This window comes from Cydia fagiglandana, chromosome 20, assembly GCF_963556715.1.
Source record: "Cydia fagiglandana chromosome 20, ilCydFagi1.1, whole genome shotgun sequence".
NCBI classification, from domain to species: domain Eukaryota; kingdom Metazoa; phylum Arthropoda; class Insecta; order Lepidoptera; family Tortricidae; genus Cydia; species Cydia fagiglandana.
This window is the reverse complement of record NC_085951.1, coordinates 10,124,257-10,144,585: the sequence shown is the minus strand read 5'-3', so window position 1 is coordinate 10,144,585 and position 20,329 is coordinate 10,124,257. Positions and strand designations below refer to the sequence as shown.

At 40.0% G+C, this 20,329-nt stretch overlaps 1 protein-coding gene across 1 annotated transcript; it reads left to right on the top strand.

Moving 5' to 3' along the window:
• The first annotated feature begins 8,685 nt into the window (after positions 1-8,685).
• On the top strand, positions 8,686-20,094 carry LOC134674882 (tachykinin-like peptides receptor 86C). Its single transcript, XM_063533037.1, has 8 exons — positions 8,686-9,079; positions 13,746-13,852; positions 15,937-16,117; positions 17,451-17,643; positions 18,111-18,257; positions 18,669-18,713; positions 19,353-19,503; positions 19,894-20,094. The coding sequence occupies exons 1-8, from the start codon at positions 8,686-8,688 to the stop codon at positions 20,092-20,094; spliced, it is 1,419 nt and encodes a 472-aa protein (XP_063389107.1).
• The last annotated feature ends 235 nt before the right edge of the window (positions 20,095-20,329 follow it).

Genomic DNA, 20,329 nt, shown 5'->3' with positions numbered 1-20,329 from the left:
TTAGAATCTTTTTAAGCTATAAAACATAAAAAAGAAGCCATAAGTATTTTTTTTTTACGTGACAAAAGTTTCAACATATCAAGAGTTTATGGGCGGACGTAATCGGCTTGAACGAGTGGCTTAAACTACTTTTTATAGCGGAAAAATTACTACCGGCCCTAGTAGCATTTTCGTTGGGGCCCACGGTGCCAACGGTAGGGAAAACGTTGGGATGAGGTTCGTTCCGTAGCCAACGTTAATTTTGTATTGGCCCACCATCGCATTTACCAACATTCGCTGTGGCACAGATGCCCAACAATGGGCCTTTGTGTATTTTGGTACCGTTGGCTAAACAACGATAATATTCGTTGGCCCAATGATGACATATATCGCATTTACCAACATTGGCAGTGGCAGTGATGCCCAACAATGGGCCTTTGTGTATTTTGGTAACGTTGGCTAGTCAACGATATCATCCGATGGCCCAATGATGTCAAATATCGCATTTACCACCATTGGCTGTGGCACTGATGCCCAACAATGGGCCTTTGTTTATTTTGGTAACGTTGGCTAATCGACGATATCATCCGATGGCCCAATGACGACAAATATCCCATTTACCAACATTGGCTGTGGCATTGATGCCCAACAACGGGCCTTTGTTTATTTTGGTAACGTTGGCTAATCAACGATATCATCCGATGGCCCAATGACGACAAATATCGCATTTACCAACATTGACTGTAGCATTGATGGCCAACAATGGGCCTTTGTGTATTTTGGTAACGTTGGCTAATCAACGATATCATCCGATGGCCCAATGATGACAAATATCCCATTTACCAACATTGGCTGTGGCACTGATGCCCAACAATGGGCCTTTGTTTATTTTGGTAACGTTGGCTAATCAACGATATCATCCGATGGCCCAATGACGACAAATATTGCATTTACCAACATTGGCTGTAGCATTGATGCCCAACAATGGGCCTTTGTGTATTTTGGTAACGTTGGCTAGTCAACGATATCATCCGATGGCCCAATGATGACAAATATCGCATTTACTAACATTGGCTGTGGCACTGATGCCCAACAATGGGCCTTTGTTTATTTTGGTAACGTTGGCTAATCAACGATATCATACGATGGCCCAATGACGACAAATATCGCATTTACCAACATTGGCTGTAGCATTGAGGCCCAAAAATGGGCCTTTGTGTATTTTGCTACCGTTCGCTAAACAACGATAACATTCGTTGGCCCAATGGTGACGAATACCGCATTTACCAACATTGGCTGTGGCACGGATGCCCAACAATGGGCCTTTGTGTATTTTGGTAACGTTGGCTAGTCAAAGATATCATCCGATGGCCCAATGATGACAAATATCGTATTTACCAACATTGGCTGTGGCACTGACGCCTAACAATGGGCCTTTGTGTATTTTGGTACCGGTGGCTAAACAACGATAACATTCGTTGGCCCAGTGAGCACAAATATCGCATTTACCAACATTGGCTGTGGTACTGATGCCCAACAATACCAGTTGAGTTTACTTGTGGCGTCACTAGATGGCGTTACTGTCTCCAAACATCGAAGTTATAGTTATTTTCTCGATTATTCCGGATATAATCATAATATTTTTTTAAAGTAACTTATAAATCTAATAGCTTTAACTATAAAATTTATACATAAATTAAAAAAATTGTATTTTACCAACATTTTCTCAATTTAAATCTCAAAAAACATAAATCTCGCTTACGAAGTTTCGAAGTGCGGTTAGTATATATACAAGTTAGAGTGTATAGTAAGTGTACTTGCTTCGTACACTTACTATACACTCTAACTTGTATGTATACTAAAATTGGAACGATACAGAGAAGATTAACAACAACTGCTGCCTAGGGCCTTCATGTGGATACAACCAATGCCTACCGTAGTGTAATTGTAATATTTATCAGCAAAGGCCCAACGTCGTATTACACAACCACTTACTTAACGTAGGGTAACTGTAGGATTCGTAAACAAAAGCCCATTACATAATTAGACTGTAGGCACACTATAAATTACACAACTATTTACCTACGGTAGTATTGTAAGAATCCTACACAAGGCCCAACGTTAAAGATACAATGTTGGCCCTTTGTGGGACAAGCTGTGTTGGGCCTTCAACCTGGTGCACGACTACCTACCGACCTACCTGACTTGCCGATGGGTAATTGTTGAATTTGCAAACAGAAGCACAACGAAAAAATTGCCCTTTTTTATTTTTTTGCAGTTGGCCCTACAGCAAGCCATACGGCCAAATGTAACAATTAACCAACCATCAAACAAATGAGTATAGGCCCAACCACGGCCCAACCAAAACCACCACCGTTGAATAATTGTATGATTTATTTAAATAGGCCCAACGAAAAAATTACTCTAATGGCCCTCTGTTGGGAATCTTTGGGAGGGCCTTTGTCGAGGGCCCTCCAGCAAATCGTACGGCCAAATGTAACAATTAACCAACCATCAAACAAATGTGTATAGGCCCAACCACGGCCCAACCAAAACCACCACCGTTGAATAATTGTATGATTTATTTAAATAGGCCCAACGAAAAAATTACTCTAATGGCCCTCTGTTGGGAATATTCGGGAGGGCCTTTGTCGAGGGCCCTCCAGCAAATCGTACGGCCAAATATAACGGTTGCCCAACTAATACGTAAACAAAGGCCCAACAAAATCCCTACAAGAAAATGCTATTAGGGGGAGGGATATTTTAATATAAGATTGGTAGAAACAATTTGAATACAAGGAAGTTGATGTTTAAAAAATGTAGTTTAAACCTTTAATAGTAGATTGTACAACAAGGGCATAAAATGACCCATTTTTACCCGAGGCAATTTTTTGGTCTGAGCGAAGTGAAGACCAAAATAGTAGACGAGGGTAAAAATGGACATTTATGCCCTTGTTGTACACTCTGCTTTTCACTTCGATTGAGAGGAAAATAAAACACATTTTTCACGGCAATTTACACCACGAAATTGTCGTAAAGCGAAAGAACATAATACATAACCAATTCCCGCCAACTAACTTTTTAATTTTTTTTTAATTTTCAACACGTGATCAGAGTTTCAGACGCTTGGTTTTCTGCCAAGTCAAACATTTCGAAGCATTTTTGAACGATAATCGACTCCTATTTTATGTGATTTACTAAATTTAATGACAGAAAATACGGATTTCTAATAAATTGTAGCAAAAATAAAATAATACAACCAGTTTTGTCATCTACACAATTTTATTGCTCAGTAAAATTGTCCAATATGTTTTAACACTTTTAACTGTTTGGCTATTGAGACCGATTACCTTAGTCTTAGAAGAAAATTTTACATTTATGCTCTAGAGCATAAAATGCGATTTTATGTCGTCTACGCACGACATAAAGGTGCACTTTTTGAGCATGAGAAGTGAAAATAATATTATCTGTATAAGGTGGTGGTACTGGTGCTCGACGCGGTCCCAGTATATGTCATCTTGAAACTTAAGTCATTGTCAATACAGGTGAGGTGACAGCAGGGTGTCATCTAATTGGGCATTAGCATGTCGAGCACTAGTACCACCACCTTAGTAAAACACAGCTTTTTAAAGATGAGAAACTTATATTTATTGTCAGCTCCAAGTAAATTTTACATTGTCAATTCATCATAGTTATAGAAAGACAGTTATCGTAGTTATGTTTCGAAGATATTAAACCAACTCAATTGTTAGGTGTCCGGTTCTTGAGCTAGCGGAGATAGTGACGTAGGCAGGATAAGGGTGTGTTTTGGTCGTGTCTGGGAAAAGGGCTGTTTCCCGCCTACAGTGTTATATCGACTGCCCTTTCGCACGCTTGTATCGGGAACCGGGATACGCTTCTTTCGCGGCCTAACTTTGATGAACTTACATTTTGTTATGACATTGTGAAAATTTATATTGTTACTTAAAGCTTGTCATTTTTTAATTCAATTTTAACGTGCATTACTAAATAATTTCCATGTGATTATAAATAGTGTTTTAAATAATTTTAGATATTAAAGTACTTTTTAAAACGATTCAAGAAATACAAGTTTTAGTAAGTATACCTACAAATAATGAATATTATAATAAATATTATAGGACATTTCTTACACAAATTAACTAAGCCCCACGGTATTACGAATTGGTACTTTCCCACTATTTAGACAAATCAGATTCTTTTTTAGTACTGTCAAAACGATTTTCTAATATGGAATTTATATGAAAACGTGTATAGTGACGTCACGGTCAACTCACCTACTTTTTATTTATATTTCAATCCGATTGATTAAATAGAAATTGTGGTTAAAAATAACTGCTATCTATATTTTTCTAATAATTATCTGGCGCTTTATTTCGTACACATTGTAAAATAATTTATTATACCCAATTAAGAACTATGGGAGATATTTTTGAGTAGGGATGTAACGATACATGATTTTACCGATACGATACCGATACCGATTTTTGAAGTAAATAATCGGCGATACCGATACAGATACCGATATCAATGGCACAGTAGTTAGCTAATAGATATAACAAGTAAGGAATTATATACTTATTATGCATAAAACATACATATGTATTAATAGACACTCGATTTTGTGAAGTGTGAAAAACTGTAAAACTAATAAAGAAAAATGCCAAATCAAAATCAAAGAAAACATTTATTTAGGTAACCACCAAGCAATCAATGCAAAAGTAAATCCAAATCAGTAATTATAGTTCACTTTAGGTAGTTTTTACCCGATTACGGCAACGGAAAAGGAGGGTTATTTGCTATGGAAACAAAGTGTATTCAAATTATTAGCAGCGTCATTCGTGTCGCGCGCTTTTCAAACTGTAATATCGGCTGAATTTAAATCGGCGATGCCGATATATCGGTCTGCCGATTATATCGGCCGATATATCGTATCGGTATCGGTATCGTTACATCCCTATTTTTGAGTAAGTTGTATGTACCCATATTTTACATTAGACTGAATCGTAGGGTAGTTAAATTACGAGTACTAACGAATTAACTACTTAATTTGCACTCAAACAATGGGGCAGTAAGTTCATTGACACAGTATGTATATATTATAGGTAGTAACCGTGGTCCGCCATCACAATCTTTGGTTTTAGGCACTGGTCCCACCGCGAGCTAGTAAGCTATGAGCTATCAGCTATAAACACGAACAAAAGATAAGCACTCCCGTGTAAATAAAAGAGACACGGCGATATTTATAGTTACTCGCCCAGCGGTGAGCTATAAATATCGCCGTGTCTCTTTTATTTACACGGGAGTGCTTATCTTTTGTTCGTGTTTATAGCCGATAGCTCATAGCTTACTAGCTCGCGGTGGGACCATAGGCCCATTGACGACATTGACGGATCAGTCATCCAATCTTCATTTAGACATCTTCAATCGGATTTGCAATCAACTCTGCCTATCGGGCTGATTTAGACGGCGCGCGAACTTGCATGCGATTTTAGTTACATTGCGGACTTTTAGTAAGGTACGTCCAATTCAACCGACCGATCAAAACCGCAATGTAATGAAAGTCGCATGCGAGTTCTCGTATCGTCTAAATCAGCCCAAATCAATCCCAATTGTCAGCAGATACTATATCCCAATATATAAGTAACTAGGTAGAGACCAAGTTGTATTCGAGGCGTCTTACTGCCCGAGGGGTACAGGCTTTTTAAAAACTACCACCACAGATGATATTGATTTCCGTTCAAGAGCGCTTATTGAGTCAGCCATTTTAAAATTCAATAAGAAAAGTTCGATGTCGGGACTCGTAACATTACAAGTATTACAACTAATTTGATAACTGCCATTTACTACCGAATACGACCCTTGGATTAAATAAATATAAAAATAGATAATGTTAGTGCCTTTTAGCTTGTTATGTGCAAAAGTATCCGTCAACACATAAAACTATAACAAATCATATTTTTATTGCTACCGTAAATCAATTTCCTCTGTTCAGACGTCGTAAATTTCGGTACAGGCATCTGCTTGATCAATCAGGACTGTGTCTGTTTTATTACCGTAAAACGGGGTGAGTAGGTTTCGCGGGGAGAGTTGGGTTATGAATGGGGAGAGAAGGTTTGAGAGGGGGGTGAGCAGGGATTTTAAGGCTACTGCTACAAAAATAATGTATTCCAATTTAAAATGGGGCTATAGTAGAACGCATAATAAAAAAAAAATCGATCCAACAATCTTCCAAAATCACCTTTGTATGAAAAACTCTCACCCCAAATACGGCACTACGGGGTGAGGTGGGTTTTCCTATTTATCGTCAAAGTTATGAAATTGAACTACCCAAAATAAAATACAAACGTCCGAACCACTTATTATATACTTACACCATTCAGTTTTCACATGTAAAAATAAATTTTTATCGAGGTTTGAAAGTCAAATTTCACCCAACTCACCCCATTTTACAGTACCATTTCTGTAAAAGTCTATAGATCTAAATATATGTGATTTTCCATCAGAGAAGAGTCCTTATGCACATGGAGCACAAGGACCCTGTAGGCATGGACCCTTTTTGCTCGTATTTTTTCATACATACAAGGTACATGTAGGTATTGGCGCAAGCGAGACGTACTGGTAAATGATAGCAATCATTTATTGAAATGAAAATATATTATATAATTATTTCAGCCTACATACGTCCCACTGCTGGGCACAGGCTTTCTCTCATGCGCGAAATGAAAAATGCAACTATTGGCCCATAGATAAATACCTTAAAACTAGCATTGTGTGGATTTCTAGTTTTAAAGGATAAAAATAAAAGTGTGCACCAAAGATATTTTTTGTGTAAATACTTTTGTTTATCAACATTTTTAAGGCTTGTTATGTTGAGTTAAAATGGAACATAAATCCCATATCCCATAATACGAGCCCGTAAATAAAAACAACGGTCGTATAAAAAAGTAGGTATTCCAATGCGATTTCTCCGATTGAATATATGAAGGAAAAGTAAAACCGTTAGGTTCAGCTATAAAAGCTGTAAAAAGTGCGTAAAAAGGTCATACGCAGCAATTGCACGTTTACATGTTATTGACACGACTTAGGAGTTGGTGATGGCAGTTTTATGACAAGGGGGCCGATTCTATTTAAAACAAATTATATGGTATTTCTCTTATTTTGACACGACCTGGCGACGCGACCCAATCAGCGTTAGCCATCTAATATTCAACCAATTATTTTATAAAATACCTTTTTTTCAAATGACAGAATAATCTAACACTTTTTCAATATAACAAGCTGTATCATTTTCGCCAAACCGAGCTTCCTATCATCGGCTCAGCCATACAAATGAAAAATCCAGAATTTTCCACCGAAATTCGAACCTTTAGTGCAGGGAATGAAGTTCATTTTGGTTTTGTTTGAAAATTGAACGAAACAAAACAAAATGCGACTCTGTTCCAATTGAATATGATTCATTTTTCATCGAACTGAATAAGTACTATAGGTAGGACCTTGGGCCTTAGGAGCCTATAATTTCGAGGTCCACTTGCCAAATTACTTTTCCCGCCAGCTTTTTCTGTAGGCATTGGACTGGCAAATAAATCTACCTCGAATGCCCAATTATGGCGGAAGTCCAAGAGAAAGTTAATTTCAAATATCCTTTCCTTTTTGTGTTTAAGAATCCACAGACTGTATTTCCTCACAATTTGTGTGTTCTTGGTTGTTTTTTTATGAAAGCTTATTTTTCCCTTTTCTTTGGTAATGCAAAATTAAGCTGACTACGAGGAATAAGTAACTATTCATATTATCATTTTGAGGGCGGGCGGGAAAATGCTTTTGCAAGCTAATTTATGTTTGTATTCTATTGCAAAGACATCTTCGTTCTATTGACAGGGAATAGAGAATACAGGCGGCCTAGCCAAGGTTACAATCGCTATCGCTTCGACAACGAAAAGCTTAATGTCTCTCTATCACTCTTCCATATTAGTGCGACAGTGACAGTTGCGTTTCGATCGCTACGGAGCGTAAGCGATTGGCATCTTGGCTACGCGGCCTGATGTATGTAAACAGTGTCATTGTTTTATACTGTGACTCCACAGCGACTCTCCATGTAGATCGATCTTGAGCTTCTCGCTTCATTTCGCTCCAAGACTTCCCGATCATCTTCGCCTCGTCTAACACCGTACGGCGCCAGGTTTGTTTGGGACGGCCACGCTTTCTCTTTCTTTGGGGTTTCAATCTAAGGCCTCTTTAGGTATATGGTCGAGCCCCTCCGGAGTGTGTGTCCAATCCAGTTACGGCGCTTGATCTGCTGGTCGATCGGGATTTCGTGGCAACGTTCTCGGAGGTTCTCATTCGAAAATGAATGATACTTTAGTTAGGTATAACTAAATGAAGTATGATGTAGAGCCATATTATAAGACATCTGATAAACTGGGTATAGCCTATTGTAGGTATAATGACGATAAGTACCTACTGAAAGGTTTTCACTATTAGGCGGCCATCTGCCAGTTTTACTCCATTCCTTCGTAGGAGATTCAGAAGCTAATGGGCCTTGGAAAATGGAAATTTTATTTTAACCAAACTAGAAATATCATTTAACACCCAGCTTGGGATGAACTTTTGTTCGAAAAATTGGCACTGCGATAAATTATCGCTCGACAAAACGGTGTCCCGACGCGCGACGTACATTTGATCGTCTCCATGTCTCTGACAGAGACATGGTGCCTCTACAAAACAGACATAAAGAAACTAGACACTTACCACCTGAGGTGTTTGCGGTCTATACTCAGGATTAAGTGGCAGGACCATGTTCCCAACTCCGAGGTCCTGCGTCGTTCCGGAATGTATGGCATGGAGGCCATACTAATGCAGCGGCAGCTCAGATGGTGTGGGCACGTCCTTCGAATGGATGATCACCGCTTGCCTAAAGCTGTCCTCTACTCTGAGTTGGCAGTGGGTAAGCGGAAGCACGGTGGTCAGCACCTGCGCTACAAGGACGTGCTCAAACGGCATCTGAGCGCTTGCGCCATCGACCCTGAGCATTGGGAGGAGCTTGCTGGAAGAAGGTCATCTTGGCGTTCTACCATCCATAACGGTGTCAAAATGTTTGAGGATAACCGTCTCAAAAGCTTAGACACCAAACGCCAATTACGGAAAGAGAGACCTAAGCCCTCCTACGTGTACACGCTCAACGAAGCTGGCCAACTGTATTGTCACACGTGCAATAGAGTGTTTAAGACCAAGTTCGGCCTGGCCAGTCACATAAGGGCTCACGCTAGACAGCGTCCATGATGTTTATCTGGGGTCGCCGTCTTCGAAAACGATGAGGAGGACTATATACATTTGATCGTATAATGAAAATTTTTCGCACGTTTGTTATTCGAAGTTCAATGACACATTTTATACATGAATATGAGACAATGAGTTATACTGTCACAATTCATAGCACACATTTTTTTGGTACTATGATATACCAAAAAAAAATAATGAAATGATGGCATGTGTGTATGTATGATTTTTTTGGTATTTGATGTGATGTACTGCACTTGAAACGATCTAACGCCAGGACACACATACTTAGATTTACGAGCCGCTATAAAAGTCGGCATGACTCCTAATCCCATTAAAAGCAGCTGGTATTTAATTTGCACACATCTTGTTGAGGGTGCGGTAGTTTCCCAGGAGGTCTGTTCACAAAGTTAATTTCTTGTTTGCTATAGTTTTCAAATTATTAAAGGACAAAAATGGAATAAAAAAACCGGGCAAGTGCGAGTCGGACTCGCGCACGAAGGGTTCCGTACAATAATGCAAAAAAAAAACAAAAAAAAAGCTAAAACAAAAACGGTCACCCATCCAAATACTGACCACTCCCGACGTTGCTTAACTTTGGTCAAAAATCACGTTTGTTGTATGGGAGCCCCATTTAAATCTTTATTTTATTCTGTTTTTAGTATTTGTTGTTATAGCGGCAACAGAAATACATCATCTGTGAAAATTTCAACTGTCTAGCTATCACGGTTCGTGAGATACAGCCTGGTGACAGACGGACGGACGGACGGACGGACGGAAGGACAGCGAAGTCTTAGTAATAGGGTCCCGTTTTACCCTTTGGGTACGGAACCCTAAAAATGGTTAGACACATTTAGAGATTAGCAAATGCACGGATTGCGGAGGTTGCGGGTTCAAGTCCTGCCGGAAGCTATAAAATTTGGAATATCGCTCGCAGACGTATTGTCGCTTGTTTAAAAATTACTGTAGGTTTTTTTTTTCATTTATGTAATATGTCTATTAAACTTTTACTTTAACCACTCAACCGTCCGGCCCGCGAGACTGTTTTCCTGTCAACTGTCCGGGTTTTTTTAGCGACTCACGCCCCGCGCAGCGCATTCACAACTTTCTACAAAAATTATAACTACACTGCCATCTAAATTTTTTTAGAGCTAACTATTTAGTTAGGCTACGTTGTCACATCAAGAGAATTAGTAAATAATGCCTAAATATTCCGTTAGATGGCTATGAAATCAATTCTTTCTTCCACTCCTTTGGATAGTAAGGTTCCCGCGGACGGTTAAGAGCATATTTTTTTCGGATACTATGCTATCGTCGCACGGTCAAGTGGTTAAGCCAATTCTAACTTAAATTTTGATGTTATTTTGTTATTATTCATCCGTGCGTCTCGCTCACGTTACACGAGCACGAGCGAGTAAATTATATACGCAAATAAAAACAAAATATATCATCTTGATACCAAGATGTAGGTTGGAATTGCCCTCCTGGATCTTTGCATTACTAGGTGCCTTAATCCCTTGATCAAATAAAGTTCGCATTTTTTGTAAATATTAGAAATAAGTATAAGTACGGCTGATCGGTGATCACATGGTGCTTTCCATAGAAAACGAAGCGCCGGAAGCTCCGGCCCAGCCCCGGCCCGGTTTAGCGTGAGTCATCCTATAGCCAGTATTGTAGGTACACTCATGAAACCCGTGATGGCGTTAGTTATGGTAACGGCTCCATTTTCTGCACTTAACTCGTAAATATCGCCACTTCGCTAATGTAGAAAGCATACTTACAGGCCTATTCGGATTTCGAGATAATCACAAGATCTAGAGACGATTTAGAGATCAACTAGATCTACATTAGATATCGACTAGATGTGACTTGGATATCTAAGTCATAAATTGTCGAAATCGTTCAAGAGGACCTCCAGAATCGCGGAAACGTCAAATTTGACATATATATCTTACAAAATATCTTTAAATTATCCATATCGTAACTTGTTGAAGTCTAGTAGAAATCTAATTCATTTTCCGAGTCGAGCCGATACCTACATTTCTATTTAGTAATAGTTTGTAAAACATGTCTTTCGTTGATCTACGTTCTACGCAATACCGACAAGTCTAGAAGGCTGTTAGTAAGTATAAGGCGCAGGGGTATTTTAAACTAATCGCAATATCTTCCATGTTTTACATTATTAATTAGAGTGCCATATATGTCCAGATAGCGAAAAATATGTGTTGTATGAAAAATATGTGTGTGCACTTACTTATACATAGAATAGAATATAGAAAGATCTTTCCAAGTCTTGTACATGTCGCCATCAGATATATCGGAGCGGCCAAGATGTTCTCAATATCTGAACGCGCGCTCTATCGCCTTGACAATAGAGGCGTGCTCAGATATTTGTGAGCTCCTTGGCTGCTCCTATATATCTGATGGCGACTGTACGTACCCACGACCAACGTAGGTATTTAATTTAAGGAATATATTTATTGTTCGATTTTTTGTCGTCATAAAGGCGCGGTTTACCCCAAGTTCTTCTTCTTCTCGAGATAAGGCCTTGTCGTAAAATATTTATGTTTTCAGGGTTCCGTACCCAAAGGGTAAAAACGGGACCGTATTACTACGACTCTTGTCTGTCTGTCACAATTGTCACCAGTACGGCGGCTACCATCAGTTTGGCATTGACATAAACGCTATCGTGAACGTAATTTACTTTCTACGCATCTCGCTCGTACTGACATATTAGTGCGATAGAGATATATATTAGAAAGTAAATTACGTTCACGATAGCGTTTACGTCAATGCCAAACCGATGGTAGCCGTACAGGTTGTATCTCATGAACCGTGATAGACAGTTGAAATTTTCATAGATGATATATTTTTGTTGCCGCTATAAGAACAAATACTTAAAATACGGGACCCGCCCCCCTCGGTGGGCTACTTCGACTCGCACTTGTCCGATTTTTTTTCATTTGACAGAATACTTTAAGAGTGATTTGAACTTATTTACTACTCCATGTACATGTACACGAGCTCTTAAGGGGCCCACTGATTAACAGTCCGCCGGACGGCATCGGCCTGTCAGTTGTTCGGAGCTGTCAAAATTTTGTTCTAACTGACAGGCCGATGCCGTCCGGCGGACTGTTAGTCAGTGGGCCCCTTTATGGTTCGAGATTTCATCAAATGATAGTTGTCGAGTTTTAGGGTTCCGCATTTTTTTACCGAATTTGATCTTTGGTAAGTTTAGTACCTACGTCGAAGTGTGGATGTATCACTGTAAACTTTACATTTTAACTCCCGACGCAGAAGAGGGGTGTTAATATATTTTACGCCAATGTCGGTCTGTGTGTTTGTCTGTGGCATCGTAGTTTTCCAACGGAAGGTCCGATTACGATGCGATTTTTTAAAGTGAAAATGAATCGTGATTTCCTTGCGGTGGTTCTTAGCTATGATATCGAATAGAAATCGAGCCAGCAGTTTAAAGAGTATGAGCTCTTATCCAAAATTGGGTACTTTCCTATACTTAAAATAAATTATTTCACACCGTGCAAGAAATAAAGCACCAGATCATTATTAGAAAAACATAGATAGCAGTTATTTTTAGACATAATTTATATTTAAGAAATCGGATGGATGTATAAAAAGTATATGTATAGGTGAGTTGACTGTGAGGTCACTACACACGTTTTCATATAAATTCCATATTAGCAAATCGTTTTGACAGTTCTAAAAAAGAAGCTGATTTGACTAGTAGGAAAGTAGCCAATTATGTAAGGCATTTTTGGCATAAAATAGTTTAGCGTAGGGGGTTTTTTAAAATTTTTACTTAATAGTTATTATAGGATATATTCAAGATTGCTCTTAATGAATTGAGCCTCTTTGGATCTCTGCATTTAAAAAAAAATCTCTGCATTAATGTTATACTGTATGCAATATTATTTGCGTTATTTGACACATTGTGACTGACGTATATAGAGATGTAACTAACCCAAATCGATTGTCACAGCAAGCGATTACGATTGGATGGCACGTAGACTGAGGTATCGAATTGAGACGTATAATGAATTTTTATTTGTGATTTAAATAAAGCTAGAATTATATGGTTTTCCTGCAAGGTAAATGCATTTAATACACCGACCGAGTAGGTCGCACCCATCGTCAAAATCTAAACTAACTGGGGATCTATTTTAAAGTTTATTTATGTTATTTCTGTGTCAAATTTGTTGTCTGTTAGGTGACGATAAATATATCTATATTTACAGTTAATTATCCACCTTTTCCTTACCTTTATTAAAAGAAAAATGAAAAATTCATATCGATTTACTTAGACGACTACCGATAGAACGTAAACGTTTGCAGTGCAGTTGTTTTCCTTTGTGATTTCGATGTGCAAGACATTTTACGTAGTATTGCTGTTGTGAGTGACAGACGTCAAATACCGCAAATAATGTTGTATACACTATAGTTCTCTTTTGTTTCAGATTTAACAACAATGTCACTCGAGCATGTGAACTTTAATTTCACCACTGTTTTAATTTATGGTTATAATGTGTCGTACTTGAACGGTACCAGTAACAATATGACATCGGTAAGTTTAGGTACACTAGGTACTATCGGCCAAAGCCAGAGTCGACCACCTTAAAGGCGCATTTTGTTTGAAGCGGGAACATCTGCCCAAGGCTCGTCACCTTTCGTCCACCAATGAAATTTGGGGGCGGACCACTAGAATTTCTCTTGAAGTTTTTTGTAAAAAAAATGTGTATGGGTATCGGTCATCTGTTTGAAATGCAACGTCTGGTCATGTCCTTTAGGACCCCAGCAGGTAAACGCAGTTATTCGGTGCTTGACAGTCCAACGAAAAACCCCCACGCTATTCTGACTGAACGTCCCTAATATTTTGGAGCCCTGGACTAGTACCACTACCACCAACTGTTGGAACAGGAAGCTCAAAATATGTTAGTCCCCGTATGGTGTTGATAGCTTTGTAGACTAGGAAATAAGTATAACTTATAACGCCACTCTGAAGATGCGCAAAAGGACACTTGTAAACTACTTTTAATTTTACCGCCCATATTCCAATACAATCGAGCATCAGTTTAGGCGACAATAGTTGAACGCTCTTACTGATTTAACTATAAAGTCGAGTTCATTTATATTTTACCAGTTTGTCCGCGTAGTTATTTTTAATTCGACCGCATTCAATACTACTCAAACGTAAATTGTAACTGATATTGTTTTACATTCTCAAAGCTAAATAGCCGACAAGTCAATAAAACATTTGTTGTGCATCGGGTGCAACGACGGTTGACATGCTACTGTTCGTTTTCAAATGCAGTCCAAGAAATTTGACCAGTAACTCTAAATTTTTAATATAAACGTAACGTGCCTAACAATACGGTACAATTTACAATGGATAGGAAATCGAAAGGAGTAGCTTTTTTATACTGTATAAGTAAACCACCAAGAAACATCTGGCTACACTCACTTATAATTGTATCATGCATTCTAATGACCCAACTCAAATTCCTTGCCTCGCATTTTCGGTTATAAAATTAAATCTTTTGACGACTGACCTTTTTTCTAGCCACCTTTTTAGGGTTCCGTACCCAAAGGGTAAAACGGGACCCTATTACTAAGACTTCGCTGTCCGTCCGTCCGTCCGTCTGTCACCAGGCTGTATCTCACGAACCGTGATAGCTAGACAGTTGAAATTTTCACAGATGATGTATTTCTGTTGCCGCTATAACAACAAATCCTAAAAACAGAATAAAATAAAGATTTAAATGGGGCTCCCATACAACAAACGTGTTTTTTGACCAAAGTTAAGCAACGTCGGGAGTGGTCAGTACTTGGATGAGTGACCATTTTTATTGCTTTTTTTTCGTTTTTTTTTGCATTATGGTACGGAACCCTTCGTGCGCGAGTCCGACTCGCACTTGCCCGGTTTTTTAGCGATTCAGATGCGCAAGATGCAACTGACTTGACAAAACACGTGCAAGCCACGTAAAGATTGTGAACAATGACAGTTACTTAACAAAAAAAGGATCTTTGTTTCTCATTGGTTAACAAATTAGGGGCGGGTCAAGTCTAAAATCAACGTTTGCAAGCGACACTGTTTTGAAACTGGTCGACTCTCGCTTTGGCCGATAGTACAGTCAAGTCAAAAAAAAAATGGGTGCACAAATCACCTCATAAATATGTCCCAAAGCCCTTATGTCAGCGAATTAAGCTTGTTAAATTGGAAATTCTGTAGCGTAAGTATTCAACAACTAATTTAGCGAGGTTCAAATGACACAACAATCGCAGAGCGTGATGATACGATTCTCATCTTGGCTATAGACCGACCGCTTATGGCTCCTCTACACGATGGGCCAACGCCGGCCACTTCAAGGGACGCATTTATGCGTTAGAGGGAGCAAGTGATATTGCTATCTCATTCTACCACATGGCTGCGTCCCTTGGAGTGGCCGGAGTTGGCCCATCGTGTAGAGGAGCCATTAAATGAGTCCTCGCCTGCGCGGTACGGGGGCGACGGGGAGGGATGACTAAGGGCGGCGGGGAAAGTGCGGGCGCCGGGTACGCCTGCCGCCCGCACCTCACTGCAAATTAAATTTAAATTTATTTAAGCGGTCGGTCTATAGGCTTGTTCCAATAAATATGTATTGGTTCCAGATTCCTGGAGATTCTGCCTCTCCCTCGGACGATTTTGAACCTCTTCCTTTAGGCCTGAAGCGGTTATTTTACGCTCTTTTCACTATCATAGTGGTGCTGGCCATAGTGTTAAACTCGATGGTCATTGGTATCGTGGTGTGCGTCGGGAAGATGAGGAGGAATCCCACTAATTGTCCTATATGTAAGTTCTGCTATATCTGTCACTGAATTAATAAATACATCGTGTCGTTTACTATATGTAATATGGTCTGTGAGAATATTTATTTGGCAATCCCACGGAGAGCGGGCCCGCTGAACTGCTAAAATCTTCTTTTTCATAAAGTCTGTCACTGTCGGTATAACTATGATGTGGAAGGCAGAAGAGACTGGTATTTTTGACTTTAAACAAAATTAATTCCAATTAATTCTATCACTACACCACACCTCATAAAACATAGCCCCCCGCCGCGTCTGTCTGTTTGTATGTTTGTTCGCGATAAACTCAAAAACTAATGAACGGATTTTCATGTGGTTTTCACCTATCAATAGAGTGATTCTTGAGAAGTTTAGGTGTATAATTTGCTAACCGCTAGTATATATAAATCCGTGCTGACTGACTGACTGATTCATCAACGCCGAGCCGAAACTACAAATAAAAGCTATTTATAAAAATAAAATTTGAACACCAGCCGGCGTATTATGGATTTATCCATCTTTATCCACGTGATAAAATATCTGTCACTTTTTAATACCGTGAGATAGAAAGTGATGGACACCGTTTTATCACGCTGTCATGTGGAAAAGAACGACCATCATATCCGTACAGGTTACATTTATAATTTGTACAAGAGATAAGAAGTGATTTTAAGGAATTCAACCCCTAAGGGGGTTAAAAAAGGAGTGAAAGTTTCTATATCTTTTCTTTCTAAATAAAAAATAAAATTTTGCGGCTTTACATATCCACTTATTCAGCTCCGTAAACTTATCGAGGTCCCTAAGTCGTCAAAACGTAATGGAGGACAAAGCATTATATTTAATGCATTTGTTTACTTGCCGCTCCCTAGTAAAGTATAGTTTCGACGGTTTTACGGCTCGGCCACGACATCGAGCGACTTGCGACGGCGGGAGCGATAACCATAGGTTGGAGCGAAAGGTCCGATCGTTGTGTCACGTTCCAACCTATGGTTATCGCTCCTGCCGTCGCAAGTCGCTCGATGTCGTGGCCGAGCCGTTAGGCACGTTCACAAGGGCGATGTTTATTTTGCTTGTCAATGGAAGTAGAATTTTATTGACTATCAAAAATGTTGTGTGATTCGCCTGAAAACACATCCACTTCCAACGCGAGAAACTCGGGCGTAGCCGATAACATGAAACCGTATGTAGCGAAAAGCGCCTACGAACAGAAAGCTTGCCTATTAGAGGGCTGGCAGTGAATGTGTTAAACAGAAGGCTTAGAAATTAGGGTCAAATTGTGCTGGTAGCCATGGTAACTCCTGGTTTACAAGCGGCTCTAAGCTGTCAACATTTATTTCCAGTGACCCTCGCCATAGCGGACCTCCTGCTGTCCGTTTGTAATACGCCGTGGAACTCTTATGCCATGCTGGAAGGTAGTTGGCACTGGAGCGAAGACTACGAGCTGAACGAATACTTGTGCAAGATGAACCAGTTCCTGTCTAATGCTTTCATCGCTGCTTCAGTCTTCACGCTGCTGGCGACCAGTATCGATAGGTAAAGGACCGGTAGACCGGGCCGGGGCCTGGCCGGAGCTTCCGACGCTTCGTTTTCTATGGAAAGCACTACGCGATCACCTATCAGCCATCATAGAAAATGACATGTCAGGCCCGGGCACGGTCCGGTCTAGCGTGAGTCATCTTTCATTCGGAGAGGTAAACATGCACGCATTTTCATTCATTTCATTCCTAATGACTTTCACCGACACGGCGCAAAACTCTTCATTTTACACTTCATTGACGCGTTCACTTAGGTACGCTTAGCCGAGATTGGCGAGTTTCATACACGACCAAAAGTGTCTTAAATCAACACGAGTTGCGAATAACCTATTCGCACGTGTATCGTACGTTTTACACTACATATGACGCTTTAATTTTTCGACGTAGTTAAGTAATGTGGTTATTATAGCACAGGGTGTCGTAAAGCACCAGATGTACTGTACATGACTGTTACTTACATTACAGGTACAGAGTCATATGCAAGCCATTGGGTACCACGCAATCCAAAGGAAAGATGGCTACGATCATGGTGGGCATCGTGGCAGTCAGTTTTACCGTCTGCGTTCCGAACTATATCTACTTTCATTTATACCGTGTACATCAGAGCACCAGGTATATATTTAAACAACTACATATAATGGTCTTGTTCATATAATCTTGAAAACTAAAATAAAATAATAATATGGTTGTCTGTAAAGTCGGTCGTCTGTTAAGACGGACTATAATTTTGCGTGATAAGGTCATAAGAAAAAATGGATTAAAAACTGCATACTTTGGCCGTAACGTTACCATGGAGATATACTGTCTACAACGTTACCATGGAGATCTGTCCACAACGTGACACTTTTTCGTACATGCTACCGGTGTTCATCGATTTATAATAAGAGGCTATCACGTCAAAAGGCCGTCTAAGCAAAGTATATGCAGATGTGCACTAATTTTTACAGTGTAAAATAATATTTTTATTCTCATCTCTTTTAAACACTACCTATATTAAATCTAAGTAGTAACGTTTTTTTGCAGATACGTCTGCAAGTGGGACGAAGAATTAGAAATGGCATACCTAGTGTAAGTTTAAAGTACCCATAGGGGTATGGGTACCTATGTCACACTGCGTCCTATTCGCACGTTGCTTCGAGCTCCGGGATGTCGTGCGAATCGGAAGCAGTGTGCCATGCCCCTTAAGGGTTCCTCCATACATACTTCATACGTTGAAACGGAATCGGCAAAATCCGACAGGAAAAAACTGCTTTATGTCTGCGCAATAAGAGCAAAAAAGTCATCGTACGGCTCAGCCGGCCTAGCCAAGGTTACAATCGCTATCGCTTCGACAACGAAAACCATTATGTCTCTCTATCACTCTTCCATATTAGTGCGACAGTGACAGTTGCGTTTCGATCGCTACGGAGCGTAAGCGATCGGCATCTTGGCTACGCGGCCTGCTCGCATCGGCCGGCACCTGCCGACGCGTCGACAACTTGTTCGCTCTTATTGCGCGGACTTAAAGCTATTTCCTAACGGATTATGCCGAAAGCGCATCGATATATCTACCCTAACCTGAGCGCTAAGGGGCCCACAGATTACCAGTTCGCCGGTCGATATCAGCCTGTCAGTTGTTCGGGACTGTCACCTTTTGCGTTTAACTGGCAAGCTGATATCGTCCGGCGAACTGGTAATCTGTGGGCGTAAAAGTAGACTTTTTTTCAGGTACAACATATTATATTTCATCTTCACGTATTTGCTGCCTTTTCTTTCCATGGCTTACTGTTATTACTGCATCTGCATTTTGCTATGGGACACCAGAGACATTGTTGAACGTAACGATGCACAATGTAAAATACAGAAGGATCGTAAAAGGGTAAGTATTAAGGCCTGTCCAGACGGGAACAATTTTACGCCAATTTGATTAAATTGTCCGATCAAATCAGGCCGTGCGGACGCAAACGCCAATTTCTTATTGCCTGTAAGGCCGGTCCTTATATATATCGGCGGCCGATCGTAAGATCAGGCATATCGTGAAACGTGAAAATCTTTAACTCGTTCCCTGAGTCGACGGAGCCCCGCTACGCGAGGCTCCTATTTCTGGGCAGTTTGCCCTTCAGGCATCTGAAGCAACCTAACGAACCTATCCTACCTATTGGTTTCATGTGACTATCATCAAAACATTACACAGGAACATTACGATCTGCCTGATCTACGATCGGCCGCCGACATATATAAGTATGTCAACCACTTACCTACGTTACAGACGATCAAAATGCTGATATGCGTGGTATCATCGTTCGCGACATGCTGGCTTCCATTCCATGTCTACTTCTTAGTTGAAGGGTTCTGGTCTAGTGTGAAGCTGTACAGACACTCGCGTATCGTCTACATCTCTCTTTACTGGCTGGCTATGCTGAATTCAACCTTGAACCCTGTGATTTACTACTGGCTTTTACCCAAGTAAGTAAGATAAGACAAGATTTCTTTATTGTGAAGCTTTGTGTGGTATGTGTGCTTGTTGTGAAGCTGCGCTTTATTGACAATTTTGCTAGCGATGATAGAAGGTGGCTATGGGAACTCTATGATGAAATAACGCTAACAAATTGTGTTTCGAGTTGTTAGAATTGTCACGATGAGTATTAATTGCCTGTCGAAAGAAAAGTACAGGCAGCGATAAAAGCTTGTGCCAAAAATCACGC

What these genes read in the sequence shown, in the direction of transcription:
- LOC134674882 (XM_063533037.1), top strand. Translation starts at nt 8,686, where the DNA reads ATGTCTCTGACAGAGACATGGTGCCTCTACAAAACAGACATAAAGAAA. An exon ending in TCCCACTAATTGTCCTATAT is followed by an intron (nt 16,118 to 17,450) that starts GTAAGTTCTGCT and finishes ATTTATTTCCAG; the next exon opens with TGACCCTCGCCATAGCGGAC. An exon ending in CGTGTACATCAGAGCACCAG is followed by an intron (nt 18,258 to 18,668) that starts GTATATATTTAA and finishes GTTTTTTTGCAG; the next exon opens with ATACGTCTGCAAGTGGGACG.